Raw genomic sequence first — 25,392 nt, 5'->3', positions numbered from 1 at the left:
TGCTGGGGGTGGGGTGGGCTGGGCATCAGTCAGCAGGTGGTGAATAATTGTATTGTGCATCACTTGTTTTGATTTTTTTCCTCTCATAAAAAAATTGTAATGATATTTATATTTTATTGTAACTACTGTCACTTGCATTATTGAATTTGATTAAAATTATTACACTGTTCTTTCTTACACCCACAAACTTCTTCTTTCCAGATTATCCTTCCCTACATCCCACTGAGGGTGAAGAGTAAGGGAGAGGCTGGATGGTGCTTAGCGCCAGCTGGGGTGAAACCATAACAATTAGGTTGCTCAAAGTCCCCTCCAGGCTGGGACTGAACACTTCCAGGAATGGGCATCCACAACTTGTCTGCACAACCTCTGCCTTCACTACCCTCACGGTGAAGATTTTCTTCCTAATACAGAATAGCATAGACCTAAGACAATTGCTTCACTATCATAAATAAACGGTTTACAAAGGCAACCAGATTTCAAAAAGTGCATATTTCTTTTGGAAAAAAATAATTCTCCCACCCACCCTATTTGCTTATGTCCTTCCACTTTTAACATGGGTGCTAACGTCAGACGTGCAGGTTATGTGTAAAAGAGATTTATTGTTACATAGATGCAAGGCAGTTACATGCATTCCAGTTCCAAGAAAAGCAGGCAGTTCTACTCAGCTTCCCCTCTTAATTTCTTGCTTGTATCTTCACTTCAAAGTCGCTGCACGGTGTCCATCTGTACTTCCTGTAAGTACAACTATGCGATGCAACAGCAACTCCGTAAGTTAATTTATTTCTTTTTCTTCCCTTTACCTTTCTTGCCTCCCTCTCCTTGCTGAAGGCTTTGATCACTACCCCCCATCTTCTGAGTTCTTGTTTTCAGTTTGGGAATGGTTTCTGCAGCATACAGCATCACTGATTTACCTAAAATACATTGGGAGAGATCAATGCATGCCTGGTATGTTAAGAATGGATATAAAGCCTGGCAGATCAGCTTCCTTCCCCTGGTACAGCAAGTAGATTGTGAAAACTTATTGGGGAAAAAAAAATAAAAATGCAGAACTGATAAAGTCACAGCAGTCTGGAAAAGCTACATAACCTGACAATCTTCAAAGTGCCTACATGCTTTCTGCTACTCTTTCCCTCCACCTCCTACTGGTCCAGAACACTGATGACAGAATGATCAGGCAAAATCTACACGCATTTTTAGAAAGGCACTGCTGCCCTCCAGCAGGACTCTGGTTTTAAATCATCTCCCTATGTCAGCACTCTTATGCTACTGTACACCCAGCACTTTTCTTGCTCTTTCCTGAAGATAGATACTGTTTCTCTTTTACATAGGGATTCATCTTCAGAAAAAAATGCAAAAGATGAAGTCATTCAAGATGAAAAATCTGATTAATCAGTTAAGGGCAGCTTCTTCATTGTGAATTTATGAAAATGGCCAGTGGAAAATTCAGTTGAACTCAGTATTGTGTTTTATCAATTTAGCATCCACTCTGATGCCCAGATGATGTACGTATCCTAAAAAACCAGCGGAATTTAGCCATTTAAGAACTAAACTGTTTAAAATGTCAACAAAGCAGTAAGCCAAAACGGAACAAATGCTTTGTTCCATGCAGCAATCACACAATGCTCCCCGCAAGCCCCTCCAATGACACTGCTGCAGAAGCAGCAGAATCAAAGGCAACAGCATTTTACAAACTTTACTCAATGCTCACAACTTAATTTTGTTGACCTATACAAACAATGAGATTTAATGGTAAACTGTATGACTTATAATAGTTAAAACTAATTAAGCAGGCTGCAAACATAAAATAAACTAAGTCTTTGTGGTTTATCAACAGGTGAGGTTCCTAAACCCAGGCACTCTACTCACGTGTTGGAAACTGAGGTAAACATGGGTTGCCATCATCTTGTTTGAGCTGGATTCGTACTCTACCTCTGTACTGCACATCTCTGTTCCATTCTCTGGGATACATCTTGTTCTTCTGTCGTACAAAAGGAGAAATGTATTATAATGTGCATTGGAAGACACAACTCTTTCAGAGGCAGTGCTGAAAACAACTCCTGGTACTGAGCATTTTTCTGAGTAAATTTGTGAGTAAATTTTATGTCCCCAGTGGTCTGGACAGGGGCACAGGTTTTTGTTTTATCTCCACTGCTACAAACCCTTCTGGACACCTAGGGATAGCAAGTGATAGGTCACAATCACTGCTTATGGCTAATTACAGCCTTCATTCTTGATGAAACATCACAGGTTTCTCAGTACAGATGGTGTGCACTGTCCAGATACTTCTGAAAAACAAACTGATTTTGTAGCAGGCTTTTGGGTACCTCTGGATGAAGACCTGTATTCTTCTTAGAAAAAACAACACAGTTCTAAATTAATAATTACTTCAGGAAATGATGTGTGAAGTTACCTCTCTAGAAATCCGGACTCATTCCCTAAGGAAAAAGTAACCAATAAACTATTTAAAGAGAAAGCATGTACCGCAATAAAAAACTAACACTGGCTGAAATGTAACTCCAAAGGACTATGAAGATTCCAATTATCAGCTTTTCCTAAAAGGTCATTACCTTCCATTAAAAATATCTGTTCTTAAAAGCTTAATTTGCAGAGTTGCAGCTTGCAAGAACAGCTTTTATTTTGACACACTTTTAAACATCCAGGAAAGCCTCCTAAGAAGGATGGTAAAACAGAAGTAATTTTTTAACAAGCTTTTTTTATAAGCTTTAAAAGTCACATTGTCTGAGAGATCTGAGATATTCCTGACATGCATAAGGAATGTAGCATTTACTTTATGATTATGGTCAGTTATCATATAAAGCAAGCAAAACTAGTAACAAAACTTCTGAACCACAACTTATTAAAAAGAGATATGATGAGAGAACAAACAGGCACAACGAATTTGGAGCTTTTTTGTATGTTGGGACTTTTGTTTTTTTAATTACCTCTAGTAACACATTGAATCCTACTGCTGCACATACATCTTGAATTTCTGTAGATGTGGGATTTTCAACAGCCTGTTGAAACAATGTGTTAAAGTTAATTAGTTTTGAACTATGACCTGCCAAGAAAAAAAATAGTTACCAGTTTCCCACTCTACTCAGGAATTAGGAAAAGCTGATGGGGAAAGAGAAGATACACATCTAGTGTAGAAGTCATTTGTCAGTGATGCTGTGCTTTAGAAAACATTAAAAAAAAAAAAGAGCTAAGACATCAGGAAACAGATGAGATAGATTTCACTAGGACAGGGGAGCAAGTTAAATAATTGCTTAGAAAAAGTAATTGAAATTAACAGTTACTGTATGTACAAAGATACCAAAAGCTGTGAATCAGCAACAGCAAACTTACAGCAAGGACTGAGGGAGAAAAAACCCCAAAATTTCTATCCACAGGGCAGCAGATTCCTCCCATATGTAAACCTTTGATAGGCAACTTGCATACTGAAGTGAGATTTTATTTTTAAAAAGAAACCAAACCCTAAGCAGTAAGGAGAGCCCTTTATATTCCCAGAACTGCTTGCTAAAATTATTACAAATGAGTGACATGACAAAAAACCTACTTCTGGACAGATCCGAAAGCAGCAATAACTACCATGCCTGTGTGTCACATGCACAGGACACAGAGTGTAGGCTCACAGAGTCAGTCACCAGAACCCAATCCTTAGCTAGCTACTCTTTTCTGCATTGCTTTCACATTGTGCAAACCATCTGTGTAGGCAGCTGAGTGTATTCAGCTCCTCATTACTTCACCCACTTGCTCATGGTGCTGCTCCCATGAAAGCAAACACTTCAGCTCAGGACTCTCCTACTAAATTCCCATGCTGGCACTAGGTTACCTTCAAATACACTGTTATTTCCACGCCACGGGGGAATGGAAAGATCAGAGAGATGTATTTTCCAGCACTCTACACACTGCTGCATTGCAAAACAAAATGTCCTATTTTCCCTGCCACCCATGAAATTACCTTGTCTATAGGTATCCTTCTTCCTTCTGCTATTGTCTTCTTGTTATTCAAATAAGCTGGATAAATGCAGATGAATCTAAAAAGAGAGAACAGCGAGTTTTTAAGCTGTATCCACTCCTTAATGCTTATGCAGTATTTTCCTAGTAAAAGAAAAAATAAACGTCACGGCTACAACACAGAAGTTCCCACAGCAGCTTAGAACAACCACTTGTTTTCCCTAGACTGCTTAATAAGATGCTGCAAAATCCCACTTTAAGTTATCATGGACACTGCATGACACCAGTTTTTGGGACACTATGCATACAAGGGATGGCACTACCCATTCTGAGGGGAAAAAAAAAAAAAACCAAACCAAACCCATGAGGCTGAAATAGAACCTTCTGACCTATTTCTTACAATCTTGAAGCATGGAACACACGTATTTCCCTGAAAAGAATTAACATTTTCTGAAAAGGTTTGACTACACTCTTAGTTAAGTTCTGTGATTTTTTTTTTTTTTTTTAATATTCACAGATAGATCACCCCAGATTTGGGTACATTTATAAAAGCTACTGAAGCACTGTGCTCTCAGAAACTTGCCTAAAGATTTTTCAATAGATTTACACCTGTTAAGCACATACACGGGATTAACGTGACAGAACCTCAATTTTACTAATTACATAATTAAAATAAAACAACTAGGTGAGACCAAGGACGTGTGGAAGAAGGATCGCATTGATTTCAATACGGATCTATGAGAGCATAAAAAAATAGTTAAAATGAGAAAAACATACAGTGCAGACAGATTCCAATTAGCTGAATGACAAGAGAATGACAAGGATCACGTTCCTGGCTGCCTCTAAAAACCAGCCCAAACCACCTCAACCTCTACTGTTTTCTCCTTCTCTTGTCCAGAGGTGTTCTCCACTCTTTGCTACTGCCATCTTTATGAGCCGACTAGCTCTGGGTTCTACCTGGGGACTCCAGTCTCGTTACTGACTTTCCAATCACACAAGTGTCACCACCACCCCTTGTCCCACAGGGATTTAATTTCAACCACCATCATCCCTCGCTCCACGGGGATTGAAACCACCACCCCTTCCTCCACGAGCGTTTTCTTTTTCGCGAGCCCTGAATGACAGGTAAAAAAGGAACCCAGAAATACCCGGCCCCAAACCAGCCGTGCTCACGGTACCTCTCCTTGTCCGCCGGGGACGCGGCGCCGGCGGCGGCGGCCATGACAGCAGTACCTCCCCGCCCCGCCCCGCGCCACGGCGGCGGAGAGGCCCGCCCCCAACGGCTCCCTGCGAGAATCTATTGGTCATTGTGGCTATCTGTCAAAAGCCGCAGCCTGTGAGAAGGTGCGACGTCGGCGCCGAGGCCGTCCACGCGACTTCCGCCAGGCTGAGGGAGTGGGGGCGGGAATGGCGGCGGGCAGGGCCGGAGTTCGGGGGGGTCTGCGGAAACGGTGTCACACACAGCCGTGAACGAAGGGCGGCAGGCGCCTATGAAATTCGAGCCCTCAGGGTGGCCGTGGGCGACGCAATATGTGTTCGGAGGGCGCCAAGCCGCCGTGTGGTGCCCTTCACTCACAGAGCTCTAGCGGTGTTTGAATCAAAGAATGATTTGTCTAAGAAATGCCGGGAAATGTTTATTTGGTATTACCACAGCTTCCGGTACAATTACACGAGAAAAACAGGCTAAGGCTTAAGGGAAAAACTACGGGGTCAGTACTGGGTCCAGTCCTGTGTCGCACTGAGGCTGTGGATGGGGGGCAGGCGCCCCCTCAGCGATGGTGACAGAGCATGGGGCGCCCTTGCTGGTGGCGCCGAGCCGTGAGGGGGGCTGATCCACCACGGGCTCGTGGTGCTGTCCACAGGGACCGGACAGGCTGGAGAAAAGGGCTGACAGGAACCTCAAGCAGTTCAGCATGGGAAGAACCAAGTCCTGCAGCTGGGAACAGCCCCAGGCACCAGCACGGGCTGGGAATGCCCCGTTTGTCAGGAAAGGCCCTGGGACTCTGCTGGACCCTGAACTGAACCTAATGCAGCGAAGTGTGCCTGTCGACACCTCTGGGACAAGGCCAGTGGTGTCTGGGCTGCACCACAAGACGTGTTGCCAGCAGGGCAGGTGAGGTGATCCTGCCCCTTAGCACTGAGGCGGCCACACCAGGAGTGCCAGGCCTGGCACTGGGCTCCCCAGTACAAGACAGACACGGGCACAATGGAGACAGTCCAGTGAATGGTCACCAAGGCCGTAGAGGGACTGGAACAGCTCATCCTGGAGGAGAAAAGGCTCAGGGGATCTCAACAATGCACATAAACTCCTGCAGGGAGGGTGCAAGGAGGATGGATCCAGGCTCTTTCCAAGTGTGCCCAGTGACAGCACCAGGGGTGATGGACACACACTGAAACACAGGAGGTTCCCTCTGAACATCAGGAAACTCCTTTTCCCTGAGAGGGTGACTGAGCACCAGCACAGGCTGCCCAGAGAGGTGGTGGTGTCTCTATCCTTGGAGATACTGAAGAGCTGTGTGGAAGTGATCCTGGACTACCAGCTCTTGGTGGCCCTGCTGGGGCAGTGGTTGGACCACATGACACCTGGAGGTCCCTGCCAGCCTCAACCATTCAGTCACCCTGTGAATTTCACATCATAGTTTGTTGACTCTTCATATAGCAGCAATGTACTAGGATAAAGAACTGAAGGTATCTATTCAGTATTTATCTGTGGCAGTGTCTTTTTAATAAAATTTTTCTGCTCCACCAACATATCCTGCTGGCAACAAAATATGGAAGAGGGAATGCTAAGACCCTCAAGTGCAACACAGTGGTTTCCCCCGGGGAGAACCACAAGTACCATTCATGAAAACTTGGAAGAGTTAAGAGTTACAGAGAAGCTTCAGAAGGAATGAGGGTGGCACAGATTAAACAGTTATTGTCTATTCAGGTTTTTGAATGATGAGGAGTTTTGTTGTCTCCAGTCTTTGCTCTCATTCTGTCAGAATGAATGCACTGCACAAAGTACTGCAGAAGACACGAATAGCACAAGCACAACTGTGTCGTATCAGCAGGAGCAAGCAGCTTTTGGAAGTGTGACTGCAGCTCTCTGGGACCAACTCAGCGACTTGGCAGCTTCTCACAAACATGACTCAACAAGCTCCTCAGCTGAAAAACAAGGTTATGTAAATGAGGTGTGCCGGTTCTGAAGGAAGTTTTTGTTGCAATACTTGTCCAGTGCTAAAGACTGGTTTTTTGAGGGTTATCGCTAGATTACCTTGAAACAGACTGGTACAGAGGAAAGTGTAGCTTTCTAAGAGGTAATCAATTTACAAATAATTACTTAGATATTTTGTTGCTTAGCAACAAAGCGTTCTCATCTTGTTAGCAGTAGCTTGATAATGGATTTCCTGTGCTTTTCTTTGTTTGCACAGTGTTTTTATTTTAAATCTCCATTCCTTCTGCACGCTTGTCTTTCTATTGAATGACTTTTTATTGAGATCTCTACCACCTAAGAAGTGTCAAGAGCTGCCATTACCTTGGGAGTTGTCCTATTGTCCAGGTTGTCACAGCTTAAATCTATGCATCAGCCAACATGGGCAGAAGTTTCTTCTGTCAACTGCTGTCACCTGCTTTTAGCAAGACAGATGTGGGCTGTCAGGAAGGAGAGGGTTGTTAGCACATAGTGTGTGCACAGGGTGGATGTGGACAAACCAGGTACAATATATTCATTGTCTCTGTGCAGGCATGAAGCGTGCAGGCCACATTGATGATCTGAGTATTGCATGACACGTGGTCATCCTACACCTTGTTACTGCCATTTGGTTTGAACAATATGCATTGCCCTTTTTTTTCCTGGGACACAGAGGTCTGAACCCACCAAAAGGGTGTAAACATAAATCTCTCTCTGCAGGACAGAGCTCTAGCAGGGTTTGAATTGAAGAACAATCAAATTTAATCTTTTAGGAAGTAATGCTAAAAAATATTTTTTTGGCATTGCCACAGCTTCACTTTTTAAAATTGAAAAATAGGCTAAAACTTAATGAAAAAATGCTAACATTTACTCCATACTATTACCTTAGATTTCTATAGTGGTTTTAGTCTCTCAGATAGATAGTAAAGCAATATCCTTGGTGAAATCTCCTCTGGTGCATCTCCTTGAGAAACAGTACTCTGATCATATGTTGAAGGCAGTGAACACAGCTGCAGTTTGTGAGTACCATCATTGCATATTAAGATTGCCCTCAGTCAGTCCACCTAATAGAGGGCACTGAGAAAGGTTTTCTGTATTTTAATGTTGTATTATTTGACAGTTGCATGTTATTTTTTTTCTTCAAATTCATGTGGCTTTTAAATACCAACATATTAATGGCTTATCTTGGAAAAGAATATTTAAATTTAGTGTTGTGAAAGATACATAGTGTGTGTCAGCATTTGTGAAACAGAAAGAGTATGAAGACAAAAATTATTTTCCACATCTTTTTCAGATGGAAAAATAATAAAAAAATTGTCAGAAATGGAGTTTGTGGAATTACAGACTGGATCACATGGCAAACATAACTGACCACACAGGGGAAGCATGGGGTTTTTTCTGCAGATCTTCTTATTACTTACCAATCTCCTTTATGGGTGCTACAATTCACAATGTCTTGAAACCAGGATGCCTAAAATGAAGCAGTGAGTAGAGACATGTCAGTTTAATCCCCATCATCACTATAGAAAGACTTCACTGAGTATATGGCATCCAATCACTGCATTTGTTCTAGTGCCATAAGAAATAAATTTCAAAATTGAATTCTGCATATTTCCAGCCTGAGGAGTTCAGAGACAGAAGTAGGTCACAAAGCATTCCAGCTCAGGGATGCTGTAGCTGCATGCATTTCCCAAGTATCTGCTGGCCCTGGACTCAGAAATGGAATGGAGCACTCAACACCTGACAGGTTTCAAACAATTTAAAGCAGTATGAAGAGAAGGTACAATTGCTGGTGAGGATAGGACTTGTACACATCTGCAGCAAAACATCAAGACTGCGGATAATGCCTTTGGAGAGTAGTAGCAGGGATACCGGTCTTGGAAAGCTGTGTATAACTTGCTGAGGTTATTCCTGTGTCTGTGGCCACTGCAGTGGATGGGAAGGGGCGGGGAATGAAAATTACACTATAAAACCCTAAAGCAGAGAATTCTGTCTCTGTATACACTGTCACCACCAAGTCAGGTGTCCTGACTGAGACTCTGTTTTTACTGTTAATGGCTTTTGGGGAAGAAAAATAACAAAAAAATCCCCAACAAAAACCAAACAAAAAAAACCCCCTCAAATCTCAAAGAAAACCCTTCCCAAACAAACCAACCCAGCAACAAGAGCCCTCTACAAATACGAAATAGCAATTCAAAGTGGTTGTGATAGACTGCTGCAATTCACCTGGAGTAAATGCAAATGCCCTAACGGGAAGCGGGAGCCCACGAAAATGGAGATGATTTGAGGTGACACAGTTTGTATGTGACACAGTGTTTTACTGGAAGTGTTTACATACACCTTCTTATTCAGAGATTACATCCATATTCAGTTTCTTCTCACTTGAGGCTACACTCCATAGTCTAAACATTATAAAAATACCTATATAATAGTAGGACTAGTGAAGTTATTCAGGAGAAAGCAGGTGAAACAGCTCTGTAGTGGACTGGAGAAAAAACACAGCACAGGGATGTAGGGGGAAATCTTGATTTGTTCAATGGTCAATGAAGGGAAGGGAGCAACACGGGAAGGATTTGCTTCACAGTTTTTGTAAATGAGATTTCCAGAGGGATATTTTTAAGTAAAATATAAGGGCTGGGAAAAAAACCACAAAACTTTAATTGTGAAAAATATTTCATGAATTGTAACTCAAGTTGGAAGTAACAGGCAGGTCTGTCCAACAGTACATTTTCAAAAGCACAGAGAGAAAATAATGCTGTCTTTCATTTAGTTTCATTTTGCTGGTATTTACTTACCATGAGACTTCAACATGCAGAATTAACCACTAATTGCCACTTTTACAAGACTGTATGTGCCATTTTCCCAAGGCAAGGGGTGTCCCTACCCATGGCAGGGTTTCAACCCAGAACTGGATGATTTCTAAGGTCCCTTTCCTACTCAAGCCATTCTGTGATTCTGTGATTTTAAATCCATAGATTGCCTTTCAGTTTTAACGATCCAGAATCCTGTCTGCTACATAAGTGTCATCAGAAGATAGAGGCAGTACCTCATGCCCTTACAGAAAAGATCAACACAGCATTCTTTATGAATCAGCAGAAGCACCACTTCTGTACATCTCAGTGGCAGAGGACTGTAAATGTCAATAGTTATAGTTTATTTAAGGAGCATTGGATGTTCTAAAGCCACTTGAGGCTTAAATGTTTCAATCTGTGCAAGAGGCGCACCACCAAGAGCAGCTGACAAGTGGCCTTGAAACCAGCCTTACTTATATGGTGTTTGGACCTAAAAGTCTTTTGGATTCTGTTACCTAGACCCAAACCTTGACTTGCATGAATTAATGTAGAGCAAAAAATATATACAGTGTTTCACTGAGATCCTGAGGATAATGCTGGGCATCACACTGCCAAAATTCTATCCAAATCCCTATTAGCTGGCCACAATGGAACTGGCAAAGTGGAAAACCATGGATTTCTACCCACTTCTCATTCCTTCTGATTGCAAAGACTGTATCTCTTAAGTATGGAGCTCAAATTTACACCCATTCTTTTTATTTCTGTTTTAGCTTTGTAAAGCAACTTACAGCTGTGTAAATTCACAGCTGTGTACAGCCAGCTTCCAAGATCAAAAGAAACCATCAGTCATCTGTGTGTGATACAGTAATACATTATTTGCTCTGAATTCACAGCTTTCACTTCAGCTAGATTTTCACTTCGAACAACTCCAAATGATTTATGTTCTGGTTTTGGCTGGGACAGGTAATTTTCTTTCTAGTAAGTAGTATAGTACTGTGTTATGAATTTAGTATGAGAATGTTGAAAATTCACGGATGTTTTTGTTGCTAGAGTAAGTTTCTCACGCCCTGCCAGGAAGAGAGCTGAGTGGCACAAGACGTTGAGGGAGGACACATAAACCAGCCAAAATGATAGTTCCAGACCTTATGGCATCATGCTGAGGATATACCTGTGGAGAAAGTGGGCTGGAGGGGCTGGAGGCTCATGCTTAGGGATTGCCTAGGAATCAGCAAGTGGTAAGCAACTGTAATGTGACTCACTTGTTTTGTAGATTCTCTATTATTATTGTCTTTATTATTGTTATCATCATCACAGTCATCATCATCATAATTTTCTTCCTTTTCTTTTTATTCATTTTTACTCTTCTGATTGTCTTCCCCATCCCACAGGAGGGGAGCGAGTGGCTGGGTAGTGTTTGATTGCCAACTGTGGTTTAAACAATACCACTTAAAACACTTAAAAGTGTCAAATACTCCATCACAGCTGTTCAGCTGCTCAGTGTAGTAGGAAAAAAAAGGATGCCCCAATTCCTTTTCATCGTCCAAATAACAAAATACTACTACAAAAACCAATAAAAATTGGGAGTTTTCTTATAACTCATTTTATGGCTTAACTTTTACATCTATTTGCATGTTCTTCCAGTTACTTGTGAACATGTGCTATCCCAGACTTTAGCAATAGTCAGGTAAGATGCACAAGTCCTTTCCTGCTACCAATGTGCTTTTTATATAGAGGACTGTTAGAGAAAAAAGGGCAGAATTAGGTTTTGCCTACCTTCATTTGTATTTAATGTAATCATCACTCAAAGTCTCCTTGTTTTCATGATCCCTAATGATTTTAAATTGAAGGTGATAATTATAATCCTTTTAAAAACGTTATTTTAATTAATATATTTAAATTTCTGGCAAAGCAATTTTCTGCATATAAACAAGAACTTAAATGCATTTTCTTTTTACAACAACTTGAAAATCACTCCTCAAATTAGAACTCAATATGAAAAGTGGTACAACTGTTAGAAAACAAGGGATCTTAGTAATCAGCAACAATGTACTGTTTTTAGTTTAAATACTTTTGTGAAAGTCTAAAGTGAATAGGGGAGTGTAAAATATGTATGCAAATATAAATATATATGTGTATGTGTGTTGGGAATCAATCAACTTATGTCCCTTAATTATGTCTATCAGGCACTAAAGAATTCATTTTTTACAGGAAAGAAAGACTTTTGTAATTAGTCTCTGCTATGCTTTTGAGTCATAATGAAATAAGCCTTGGGAAACTTTTGTAAGTAATAGAGGGATTATGGAATTATACTGTGTCAGAACTAGATTTTGTTTTGTGCAGTTTCTTCTAAGGTGAAACATGGAAGAGAACAAAGAACTCTACAGGTGAACCAGGTTCTCAAGCTTCTTTTTTCAACTTATTTATCTGAAATGCAAGTATCACTAAAATGAAAATGCATGGGGGTTTTTTAGAGCATCTGTTCTGATATGGTGAATTACTGAAGTGTCTTAACAACAAATTCCTCTTTAAATGAAATCATATTTCTAATACAGTGGACACCTAACTTTCAGTAGTAGCCAAGAAAACAATTCCACTCTGACAAGGTGCAATCAGGAGGAAATTTTATGTAACACTGCAAGTAATAAATAAATTATGCATAGCAAGACTAAATTCAGAATAAGTATACTGTGAAACAAAATACATTAGAATAATTGAAGAAAGAATTAATTACAGAGTTAGGATATAAACAGTAATGCATCTCAGGCAGAAGCAAACAACAAAATTGAAGGAAAGATAATTGTGGGCCAAGTTTGTTCAAGAGAAACAACACTTACAGGTGGGCAAATTCATCTGATCTCACAGGATGACAGTTTACTTGCAGAGAACCAGCACAAGCTTTATTCATGTTAGATCCTACCAGAAAGCATGGCATTAGATATACTGTTTGTTTGTATGGCTTGAGCTCTGTACAGAAGTGCATTTTTACTGAGGGAACTAGCTCCCTCTACATCTTCCTGAAATTTTAACTGCAGTTCTACAGCCACTCAAGCAAAGGATGTTTTCACAAACAGTAAAATTCAAATAATTTCTTTAAATCTTGAAGTGGCAGAAATTCGCTAATACATAAGCCTGTAACTGTGTGGAAATTTCCTAAGAAAGGTAATTTGCAAAACTGCTAGGGAGGCATTCCCCAATCTTAGAGTAAGTTAACAGCATATCTAGTAAACTGAAACTTCACAGCAGAAAATTCATCTTGGCATCACAAGTTAATTGACACCTGCATTAATTATGTTGTGAACTCTTAAAGCACCACACCAAATTCCCTTGCACTTCCAATATGTAACCAAACACAACACACGTAAGCAGTTAACTTACCATTCTGACTAAAAACTCAACCTTAGCTACGTAACATTCTCTATAAACACATTTACAGATACAAACTGTTATTCTGCATATAGGAAACTATGATGCAGGAATCTTATTTCTACATGTGATCTGAAATGAAATTAAAAGTGGGCATCTCTTCTGGTTAAATGTCAAAGTGCAAAGGAGATGGCTGTGGAACCAGAGAGTGAATACACTTGGGTAATTTGGTATCAAAAAGGTCCTCAGAGTTTTAAACATAGTGAAAAAGTCATGCTTTACATTAACTGACACTTCACTTCTGATTCACAGCTTCATCCAAATCACACATCTCATCAAGAACAAAGCTGTCGCACAGGTGGATCCAACTTTGCAAGGCATTACAGTAGATGTAGGAAGTTATATTTAGGTGGAAGCCTGCACGTGATTTTTAGTGACGCTCTTATGGCTGTTTGTACTGTTTTATGAAAACTAGATGGGAAAGACATTTGGGAGGCATCTAGTAAATGTAGTAACTGTACAACTTCATTGAGTCCACCTAAACATTTTCCAGATTATTCCTACAATACTGACCTCATTTTGAAAGGGAGATGTTACCTCCCTCTTCAAGCCTCTTCTAGGAAAGCAATAATTGCAATTAATCTCTTCACTGGAAGGATTTACTGCATTGAATTTAATATTGCAAATCTAAAAACAGTCTCCCAGAAGTTTACATGTGGTAGACTTTTTTTTGGGTGGGGGGGGTGTGTGTATTTATTTTTGATGAAGAAATGTATCTTTTCCACATCCATATACTGATGTAATACTTCTGAAGTTAGTTGTCAGAATTTCCAGGATTAAGGATTTACCTGAATATAAGGTATTTAAATGCAAAGCACTAGAGGCCATTAGGCAAAAATTCAGTAAAAAAAGCCCCAAAAAACCCAAACCAAAAAAAACCAAAAAAAACCCAACTTCAGTTTGCTTTTGCTGGGTCAAAATGGGTGAAGGTCTGAAACTTGGCACATAGGCTTAAAATTGCTTGTAATGGCTCAATCCATTGACCTCCTATAAAGTAAACTATCCCAACCTCTTTCAACCAACCCTAGCTGTTTTATTTACTTTTTTGCTGGCTCAGGTGGCACTTGTCCAACTATGCACTGAGCAAATTCAGCATATCCAAGCAGCACTAATCCTACTAACCCCATCAGGGGAGAAGGTAAGAGGCAAGCAAGTGAATGGTCATGTAAGAGCCAGGATTCATAGCCAGAAGCATGGAATGGAGAAAAAAACCTCTTTGAACAGCACATGCCATTTCTTCAGTTCTAGAAATAGTATGGATTGTTATCCTTAAGAAGAAAGAGGAAGCTAACACAGTTATCTTTGTTGGTAATATCAACTTCTGTTGAGGGGATCAAGGGGATGGACTGCTATGAAGTACTCCAAAGTAGACATCAAATAATTCGGTTTTCAGATTATCAGGCAAAGGTTATGCAGTTTTCTGGTCTACTGGTATACTTCAAAATAATGCCTCATTAATTTTTGCATAAGCTGTTCTTTCTGGTACAGCTTATGTAATTTACTGAGGAAAAAAGGAAAGTACATCCCTTGGACAATATGGCTCACTCTGAAACTGTCCCTTTTATCTCCCTCCTCCTTTACCAAAGACAGAGCAGCTAACTTCCCAAAGCCATCAAAGGTATTTGTCTAGGTTGAAGAATACTGCAGCTTACTGACATTTATAGCATAAACTATACTTGTATTCTGCAGCCAAATCATACTTGAAACAATACTCCAGTCTCATCTGGAAACTATGGCAAGGCTTTCAATTTTTAAGCTGTCATATCTGACAGAGCCGTGAGTATTACCTTTAATCCTTCAGGAGAAAATATTCTCAATAGAGAACTGCACATGAAAAATAGAAATAGATTAATTCCCCTTTAAAGACTGCAATATTTAGTCAGAAGAGCTTACACAGAAATTGAGCAGTAACTTTAACTGTGGCACACTGCAAGAAACTAAAATGGAAGCACATTTTAAAAAGTGAACTAATTACAAACTGTGGGGAGGTCAGATCTCTGCTTTTCACACCAAGAGGACAAAGCTAGAAGACTGTCTGAAATGAGCTTTATGACTTATTTTTCAGTATAAACTGATTTTTAAGTATAAGTTTGGTGTGCACTAGATATGATAAGCTAATTCAAGGACAAATAAAGGTCTGAGCATAAGTCACAAAAAATTCTACCAAAATTGGTAGAAAGAAAGGCAGTGCATCCCAGAAGAACAGTAAATTAAGTCTTGGTTTCCTTAGCTCCTTGCTATTCTTTGTTTTGCCTTGACAGAAACAATGTCCTCTTACCTGCTGTGGCAACTTCATACAAATAAAACCAAGGAACGAGAGGTTATATTTAGCAGCATAAATCAAATCTGACTATTGTGACTCTAACATCATTAACAAAATCCAAGACCAAATATACTTATTGCAACCATTTTTTGTATCTTTGATTTTATACTTCTGGGATCTGCTTTTTAGTTAAGCTTAAAGAATATAACTTTATATCCCCATCATAAATCAAACATCATGGATGTCTTTAAATATTCTGAAAGGCTCTTAGTGGATACTAAGTATTTTAGATAAAGAATCAGAGAAATGTAGATCTGGAAGAGATTTCAAAAGATCACCCATCTCTGCAAACAGGCAATATGAAATATACTACAGTCCATCCCTATGAGATGTTTCATAAACCTCTTCTTTAAACTTCTATACTGGAAATTTAACAACTCCCATGGGAAGCATATTTTAGTGTATCACTACCCTTATAGTTGGAAAGTTTCTCTAGCTTGTCTTTGCTACAAATATAGGATTACTTAAGTGGATACTAAGAGAAACTTTCCAATTATAATGATCATGAAGTATCCCCAAGTCTATATCAAGAAGCCACTATAATTTTCAAAGACATTCTGGTGTTTGATACGCATACAGTTATTTATAGTTTCACGTTATCTTCTGATTAAAAAACTGATTTCAGTTGTTTTTCAGTAACAGAACCGAAACCAGAATTTCTTTTCTGAGACTGAGTTTACCTTTAATTCTTTAATTGACAGGACAAATATGTAATGCCAGTGTTAAACAACTATTCTGGATTACGTAGTATATTTTTGTATTAGTTGTTAAAAGCCCAGCACAAAATAATAAAAAAGAAAAAAATCAAAACATTTACAAGAAAAGTGGTCTTTCATTTAAAACTCAAGGGTGGAGTTCCACATGTACTCCAGCAGGAAGTCCTGACTTTAAATACATGACATAATCTGTTTCAATCTCATCTTTAAAAGGACACTAAATATTCATTCATATTAGAAGTTTAATGAAGATATTAGTATGCAAAATATTTCAAATGCTAACACAAGGAGTGCTGCTTCTTAACAGGTTCACGAGGTGATACAGGAACTTGGCATGTCTCTAAGAAAATGTGACAGGAAGCAAATAACAAAAGAGCAAGTGAGATACCACTTCTGCCAACAGGTATTTTTGGTACTGGCTTCTATGCAAATTGACTTCTGTCTTATGATAGTGTCTTGATTGTTCCTAAATCAGTGCATGATTTATAATGAATTCAACTGATTCATTTCAGAATCAGAAGTACAAAAGCCATAGAAGTGATACACTGCAACTGTGTTAAAGCTACCATAAAGGTAAATTGCTCTATTTCAGGGCTTCCTGAAATCAGGGCATTCTGACATATCAGTTATTTAGAAAGCTACCTTTAGAACAATCCAGTTGAGATACAACGAAACTGATATACCATTTCATTTCATGGTTTGTTTAAACATGCACAGAATGGTTAATGTTCTGTTCTCTCATGTTACTACTTTGAAGTAATCCTCATCTAAATTCAGACTATATTTATATTTTTAAAGCACAAATCTGCTTTTTTTCAGCATTGTTCTAGCACAATCTATATTTGCATCAAAAAGGCTTGAGGCAGCAAATGTCATGTTTTGCATAAAATTCTTTTTCTGCTATGGTAACAAATTTCTTGCTGCCATGGGATTCTTGTGATATTCTTCCCTTCATAATTTTTTTAAAAATAAATAAATTAAAAAAAAAAACAATCCACAGAGCGCAAATAGAAGCAAAATTTCATCTTATAGTCATTATTTCACATTCTACATTATATCCCCAATCAAAAAATGTTTTGTTTTACAAATATTATTTGTATAGATACAATATTGTTTCAGGCTTGCAGTCGTGAGAACAATTATACTGCGTGGCTACTGGAAATACCCTGCCTTTAGCCTTGTTATGCACCTGAGATGTGTGAAACTGTTTCAATTACAAATATATTACAGAAGACCTAGGGCCTGATCCTGCAAATGTTAAAAGCATCCTACAACAGCCATTTGCCAGTGATAAGGAAGAACAGATATTGGAGGTGCAGGATTATCCCAAATCAGGCCTTAAGTTTTAAGTGCATATAACCACATTATAATGGTGACATCTCAAAGCAAAATCCTGTATTTTTATGTAATGCAGAAGTAACACACACAACTTACATATAGTAATAATTTATTCTGAAATGTTCATTTTAGTCTCTGTTGAGACATCACCCACGTCTCATTAATAAAAGAGCAGCCATCTCACCTCAAATACCAGAATATACAACAAGTTACAGCATAGCAAAAAAATTCTACCTACTTTAAGATAAAATCTAATTCAGGTAAAATAATTTTGTTCAAGGTTTTACAGTTACACAGTTGTTTTTTTGTTTTTTTCTTTTTCAGAGCACAAAGAATGTGTAAATTGTTACACCATAACTATCTATGCACATTATGTGACCACAGAAATGTTAATCATTACTTCATAAAATGAACCATCAGTTCCATTCATGCAGAAAAGCAGGCTAGGAAAAGCTTGTTCAGCGGAAACCATATTACTGTGAATTTCACAGCCACATGATTAATTATTGGGTTAGATGAACTCACAAATACTAAACATGAGTATATTTTTTTTGCATAAATAATACCAATTCTTCCCTGATGTAGTTTAGTTGGTCTGTAATCTAGAACTTATTGGTAAAGCAATGTGACTGCATCACTTCTATTGTGCTATTCTATGATTTCAATGACAAGCAATATTCAAAGGATAATGGGATGAGATGCATGTTAAACATGGGAATACATGTTAAACATACTGTACAAATACACTTGCTTTAGCAATTTTATTCCAAACTGTCAATCAATATTCCTGCAAAATATCACCAGTGGAGACAAAGTATACTATCAAATATGGCTTCCAGAACAAGGACCATCTAACAAGAATCAAAGCTATTTACAACAAATAAAAACAAACAAACCAAACAAACAAAAAAAATCAATCCCCATTTTTTTTTTGTTTCATTTGAAACAAAGTTTCTAAGTAGCTGCTGTATATAATACATCAGTTTTTTTGTGTTTTTTTTTGTTGCACTTAAACAGAAGTTACCAGATAAGAGCCAGAGTGACGTTTAGGGCTTTGTGTTCCACTGGAGTCAGTGTTTTCAGACTTGGTGTCACGTTTCTTGGTGCTGTTATTCACCGGGGTTGGTATCTGTGAGGGCCGAGCAGAGCTATTGTCCACGCTGCTCTTCCTGCGGCTCGGGTTGTAGTTGAAAGGAGTCACCCTTGCTGCCACAGCACCAATGGGGGAGCTGTGCTTGCTTGAGCTACTGGAACTGAATGGAGTACGCTCGCTAACAGTACTTTCGTTAATTTCTGGTGCAGGAACGGGATTATTCTGCAGAGGCTTTGTTTCAGTGCCTTTCTTGTCTTGACTGTCTATCTGAAAGAAAGAGTTTAGACGGTTTTCTAAACCAACGGTACGAACAGGAACACCACCATTCCCTGGGGTTTGTTTTTCTTGAATCTCTTTAGGATCTTTACCATTCACACCCCCTTTCTCCGAAATACTGTCAATAACAGGGGGAGTATTTCCAGTTGGGGACCTTCCAGATCGAGGGTTGTTAATTGGGCAGTCCTCTATCCTCACCCACACATCCTCTGTCTTAGAGACAGCTGGAGCCATCTGATAGATGAGGGTTTTGGAATCAGAGCCATTTGTGGCACCTGAAGAAGAATGCTGAGGATCATTCATTATCTGAGGAATTTCATTTTCTTTTATTTTTCTCCAAGTACCTTTTGCTGGTGCTTGGCTTTCTTTACTTTGCTTGTGTCCAGGGAGAGAACCTCCATGCTGCTTTTCATCTTCACTTTTTGCCTTTTCACTGGATTCTGAAGAAGCTGACAGGATTGAGGAGGAACTTCCAGTTCTCCGCCAAGTGCTTACACGAGGAAGTGATGAGGAATGCTTACTGTGCTCACGCTTCCACGTTCCTGATCTGTTGATCAGCAGCCTAGATGGACTCTCAGAATGGGAACGAGCTATGTCATGACGCTTTGCTGGTCTCCCATCATATTCTATAGTAGGGCTCTGATTAGGGGCTAATTTTCGCCAACTGCTACTCTGGGCAGGTGAATGAGTGGATAAAGACATATCAGGAAGAGAAGGACTTAAAACTGGGGTCTGTAGTTGGGATCTTGTGGGAGAATCTGGCCTGGAAGGCGACAGAGATTCAAATGAAGCTGACTCTTCTAACTTCCGTCTCAGAGTCGGGCTTGGAGCCTCTTTAATAAAAGTTGACTGACGAACGAGAACAGGTCTCTCAGATCTGTCAGATTCACTTCCACTAGACTTTGTGGATGGCATTCTGGATAGGTCAGTCTTTTTGTTTGATCCACCAGTGCTGAGAGTTTGGTTTAACCCCTTTGAAGCAGATTCACTACGCGGAATGCTACTAGTACTCTTAGGTAAGGCAGTTTGCTTTGTAAGGTTTTGCTGGCTCATCTGTCTGCCTGGTGGTGTGTATGACATTCTACCTGAACTTGAGGATTTAGTTGAAGCTGTGCTGGGAGATGATGTTCTTGGCAACTGTGACAGTTTGTTGGGAGGACTGATACCATTTCTTCCTGGGGAAATGGAGTTTCGTCCAGGAGATTGCAGAGGCCTACTTAATGGCTGCTGTTGAGGTCTAGAAGGAGTGGAGTCTCTAGATCCTGATCTAGAAGGTCCTTTACTTGATCCACTCTGGTTCAACCCTGATGGCTGCCTAGTCACAGGAGCTGGCTCAGGTTTCACTGATGATTTGGCTCCTCTTGGAGAACTAGTCAAACTTTGGCCTTCACTGGGACTCTTGGAATTCATGTTTTTGAGTGGGGGTCCTTTTTTGGAAACAGGACTAGTACTTGAAGAACTATTTCGAACTCCTGGAATATGAATCATTGTTCTACCACGTGAAATTGAAGGCACACTTGTCTGTTGTGGTTGCTTCAAACTTGAAACTTCTGAATTAGAGCGTGCTTTTCCTGTGATCATACTTTTATACACTTTCTTCCCTCCTTTGATTCCCCTACTTTCTGATTCTACTTTTTTAGACTCCAGTGTACTCTTCTCTCCTGGCTTAATAATTCTTGGACCTTTATTACTAGTGAAAGGTTTTTCTTCTTGGTCTGGGGTAAGATGAAATGGTGACCCTAAAGAAATACCAGATTTTAATGAAAGGATAGAGTCAGAGTCTGATGAAGCTTGCCTAGACAGTGATGCAGCAGCTGCAGCTTGATGCAAGCTACTAACAATAGAATTTGCACCTTCTTGTATAGCTTTCCAGTCAAAGTTTTCCGAATCAGGTGAAAAACCATGTTCTGAATCTGGCCTCTGTATCTCCCTTAAATCCAGTGTTAAATCTTCTGCTAGTATGCCACCTGTGTTTCTGGAATTATTTTTTTCACCATCGCTCTTCATTCTTGAGGGCTTTTTCTTTTTAGGCATAGCAGAACTAATGCATTCCTGCAGAAGATCATCTTCTGAGTCAATGCTAAGAGAACTCAGAGAGCTGTTTCTAGAGAAGCACACAGGAGTATCTTCAACATGAAATGATTTAGGTGCATAACCAGAAGTCTGTGGTCTGTTGGATTCCACCTGTGGCTCAGGAGCCTCAGGACGTTTTGCAGGTTCCCCTTCTTTGTTGTTATTGTTTTCCTGATCAATATCACTGAGAGAGCTAAGAGATGAATTGCGAGAAAAACAAACAGGTGTGTTTTCAATAGCAAAATTCTGCATTTTCTCATCTGTAGCTGCTCCTCTGTCTGGAATATCTTTAGTTGACTGAGGAAAAGTTTTTGTCTGGCTTCTGCCCGCTGGGTGTTTTTGACACACTTGTGTCCTGTTACTTGGCTGTTGATTTGAAGACTGTTCTGCATTAGAGCACTCTTTACTTTCAATTTCCTTTCCTTCTTTTCCTTTTCTTAATTCCGCCTTCTCCCTTGAAAGGTCAACATCATCATCATCAAAATCTAAAGAACTCAGGGAATCATTCCGTGAAAAACAGTAAGGAGTTCCCTCAATAGGTGTGTAATGATGAGGGGAATCAAATGCAAAGCTTCCTCTTACACGCTCTTCATTATTTGGCAATTTGTCATGAAACTCTCTTGAATTATTTTTAAGGTTCTGTTTCTTTGCATCTCTGTTCTCTGGATAGCCTCTTTCATTACTAGCATTGCTTTTGGGTTCTATGCTTTTTCGCACACGTGCTCTGTATTCATTGTTTTGGGAAACAGGCTTTACTGGTGATGTTGGCTTCTTTTTCTCACCTTCTGGTTGGTTTTTATTACTTGGAGATGAAGATGCCTGTTGAATTTGATCCATTATCTTCTTCACTCTGAAAGGTTTGTGACTTTTTCCTTTTGGCATAGCTGAGTTAATGCACTCAGCCAGAATATCACCCTCTTCTGTTTTGTCGTCATCCAGGCCAAGGGGAGTCACAGCTGAGCTTTTTGCTCTCTGAGAATCATCAGTACTTCTGCCTTCTGTAGGAATGGTGTCTCGCTTTTCAAACTCCCCTGACTCTGCTCCCACACCCACATTGTCTGCATTGGCCAGCTCACTTGGGGGGGATTCTATTGTCAGGTCACTCAGAGATGTAGCTGTTGAAAAATTTATTGGTGTACCCTCAACACAATACACCCGTGGCATATCATCTCCTGGTGTAAAAGTCACGTGCTTTTGTGATTGCAATCTGCTTTGTGAAGGCAAAAGTTTGTAAACTGGCAACTGGCTGGGCTTTCTGGCTACAGGAGGAGGTATTTTTGGAGCAGACGCTTGAGAAGGCTTTTTGGCTTTACGTGAAGACTTTGTTGGCATTGCAGAAATAATACAAGCTTCCAGTATTTCAATATCATCATCAGAATCATCCAGAATGTCTTTTTCTGCTTCAGCTGGCTTCTCTGGTTTCTTCTCCTGGTTATCCTTTGTATCATCTGACTGTTCAGGTTCTGCTTCGTTTCCATGCTCGTTTTCATGAACTGGAGGCATAATTCTTAACTCCGCATCCTTCTGTATAAATGGCTCATCAAGGCTCAGAGCACTGAGGCTAGAAGAGCAGGAAAACCCATCCGGTGTGCTTTCTGTAGCAAAATGTAATAGTGTATCAGCATCTGGCAGTACCTGAACTCTTTGAACAGCTGCATTTACAGCTGCCTGTCTAGGACCAGGCTCTCTCTTCTCTGTAGTGGTTGCTTTTCCTTTAGGTACCTCTCTTTTAACTTGAACTCCTTGAGCAGGTGGTGGTGTTTTACTTCTGCTTGGAGGCATTGTTTGTCCAGGGCTGTCTGGAAGGTCACTGGGACTTATAATACCACTTACTATTCCACTGCAAGGCTCACTTTGAACTGAACTAGCAATTGAACGGCTTTCAAAACTATCCAGGGAACTTACAGAAGTACATCTGCTGAACATGAGTGGTGTTTCCTGTACATAATGTTCTGGTGGGCTTTTAGGAGTTTGGGCACCACTCTTTGAGGGAGATTTGGCACCTGAAGAAAATTCAACAGCTTTATGTCTAGAGGAATCAGAAGGAGACAAGCTAGAAGTCTGAAGTCTAGTTGATTTTGTTCTGATGTGTTGTGTTGTTGATGTGATTTCACTCGCTGCACCTTCTGTAGGTAGAGCCCCACTGTTTTCCTTCAGTTCTGCAATCTGCAGTGTGTTATTGGCATCTGTGCTACGTGTGGATTGATCACGTCCTATTTCATCTTCAGCTGATGACAAGGATGACAACGAGCTACACCTTGAAAAACATATTGGGGTATCTTCCACGCAGTAAGTTTGTATAGTTTCCTGATTAATAGAGGGAGTCTTACAGGAGGTGTTCTTCTGTGCATGACCACTTCTGCTCTGTGCAGAGCTTGGGTGAAGCTGGTTCTGCCTCTTTGAACCAGTTGAGGGGGTTGATGTGCTTCCACTGCTTGAGGGAATATGGTCAGGTTTATTGAGTTGCACTGAAGTCGTCTTTGGAAAAGTAAAAGATGGCTTCTGAGAAGGTGCTGGAACTTCAGTTGAATATTTTAAACTATAATCAATAGGCTGATCAACATGATGTTCCTCTTCATTGTACTTTATGCTGTAATTAGTTGGTCTGTCTTCCTCTTCATGTTGTTCCTCCTCAGAATAACGTTCACTATAGTTGGTTGGCTTATCATCATCATAATCATCAACCTGGCACAAGGACTGGTTTACTTTCTGATTCATTCCAAGAGTTGGGCCTACTCTGTTCTGATCTGAGCCACTGGATCCTCTTGATCTAAAGGAAGAAACACACTCCTGCTGTCCAAAAGGTGTCTGATATTTCAAGTGTTTATCCTCTCCACTTTCAGTATACACAGGGTAGGCTGCATTTTGGTTTCTTGACTGTCTTTGCTCATTTTGTTTCATTTCATCCTCTATTATATGCTTAGGCCTTGCCCATCTTTCATTCTGGGAGGGACTTTGCCTTCCAGAATTTAACTGCTCATCTGAGTATTTAAGACTGTAATTAATAGGAGTGTCTAGTTCTCCATCATTGTCATCCATGTGATTTGCACTATGAATCTTGTGTGCCAAGTCAGCTGGATATTGGCCATAACTACAGAATTTGCTTTCATCATCTTCGGAGTAAGACTCAATGGAAGGTTTCATCTGGCCTCTTTTACCATAGCCATCACTGCTACTGACACTATTTAAACTATCATTTGAAGCTCTTTTGTATTCCATTTTTGTATAAGGCACAGGACATGACCTGTTTGAGTTCTCGGATTTTGGAAAGTATGTATTTGAGTGAGTATGGGCAGAGGCTGATCTTCTCTGGGCATTTCTGTCTTCTGTCAAACAGTGTATTTCAGAAGTGGAACCAGAATTTCTGTCTTCCTGTGGAATGTGCATGCTTGTTACTTCTTCCATAACTTTGGCAATCTGAGCTGCAGCAGTAGAAATCTGCATTCCTATTCTCTTAGAGGAATTTCCAGTACTCTCTGCAGCTTGATGATAGGTATTTAAACCTACTGTTCGATCCCTTTCAACACTCCTGTCTTTCTCAGACCGAGAATTTTCTGCGTTTCCTCTACTGGAAGAGGAGGAGCCAGGCAATACCGTAGTATTTACGGTATATGGTGAGAGAACAGTCATATTGCCAGCATTAAAGCTCTCTGACCTGCACACCCCATCATCGTGGCGACTAGCATCCAGGACATACTCACTGTATATATTTTGCTTATGTCTCTGCTTATTGCGGTGAGATGCTTTCGGGCTCAAGTTATCAATGTTGTCAAAAGTCTCTGATAAATGCTGAGCATCTAATTCTGCTTCTAGTGCCTTTTGCTTTCTGACATGGAGGGATGGGAGGCTTGATCCTGGAGACATAATGTTGGCATCTTTGTACTTTGCTGGCCTGTTTGCCATGAGGTTCCGTAGAGCTGCAGCACTACCCATGGCAATCATTTTGTGTTTTGAGTGAATCAAGTTTTTCAGCATGCTCACAGCTCCCATGTCCCACAGCGCCTCCTGATCCTTTGCATTTCGAGCAGAGAGATTCCACAGGGTCCCACATGCGTTACTAACTATTGTCAAACTGTGTGACTTCAAGTGTTGTAACAAGGTTTGTAAGCAGCTGTTCTCTCGCAAGATTTGCCTGGTGTTGAGTAATTGAAAACAAACATCCGTAAGTGGCATTTCAAAAGGATATAAGACAAAGCAAAACAGAAACCTATTATTCTAGAAATTAGTTT

General features: G+C 40.1%; 2 protein-coding genes across 7 annotated transcripts in view; both read right to left on the bottom strand.

The window, feature by feature from the left end:
• Positions 1-579: 579 nt before the first annotated feature.
• SRP19 (signal recognition particle 19) lies at positions 580-5,283 on the bottom strand. 2 transcript variants are annotated; one of them, XM_059873726.1, is made up of 5 exons: positions 5,136-5,283; positions 3,962-4,037; positions 2,943-3,014; positions 1,867-1,978; positions 580-911 (listed from the first exon to the last, which is right to left on the bottom strand). In XM_059873726.1, exons 1-5 carry the CDS (start codon positions 5,177-5,179, stop codon positions 778-780), a joined length of 438 nt encoding a protein of 145 aa, XP_059729709.1. In that variant the 5' UTR covers positions 5,180-5,283; the 3' UTR covers positions 580-777. The 2 variants fall into 2 exon arrangements, with proteins under 2 accessions (XP_059729709.1, XP_059729708.1); XM_059873725.1 differs by having other exon boundaries at positions 5,106-5,194.
• Positions 5,284-12,524: 7,241 nt separating this feature from the next.
• Positions 12,525-25,392, bottom strand: part of APC (APC regulator of WNT signaling pathway) — a 93,272-nt gene continuing 80,404 nt past the window's right edge. For all 5 annotated transcript variants that reach the window (XM_059873720.1, XM_059873723.1, XM_059873724.1 and 2 more), the window contains one exon: positions 12,525-25,295. In XM_059873720.1, the coding sequence (XP_059729703.1) occupies positions 18,731-25,295 (6,565 nt within the window). In that variant the 3' untranslated portion in view covers positions 12,525-18,730. The remainder of the gene's footprint in view (positions 25,296-25,392) is intronic.

Source organism: Haemorhous mexicanus, chromosome Z, assembly GCF_027477595.1.
Source record: "Haemorhous mexicanus isolate bHaeMex1 chromosome Z, bHaeMex1.pri, whole genome shotgun sequence".
NCBI lineage: Eukaryota > Metazoa > Chordata > Aves > Passeriformes > Fringillidae > Haemorhous > Haemorhous mexicanus.
This window is presented reverse-complemented; position numbering and strand designations above follow the sequence as displayed.

Excerpts from the sequence above, each read along its gene's own strand:
- SRP19 (XM_059873725.1), bottom strand. The coding sequence starts at position 5,179 with ATGGCCGCCGCCGCCGGCGCCGCGTCCCCGGCGGACAAGGAGAGGTAC. Across the intron at positions 4,038-5,105 it reads CACGGCTGGTTTGGGGCCGG|ATTCATCTGCATTTATCCAG; the intron begins GTATTTCTGGGT and ends CTCTCTTTTTAG. Across the intron at positions 1,979-2,942 it reads GATTCAATGTGTTACTAGAG|AAGAACAAGATGTATCCCAG; the intron begins GTAATTAAAAAA and ends TTTGTACGACAG.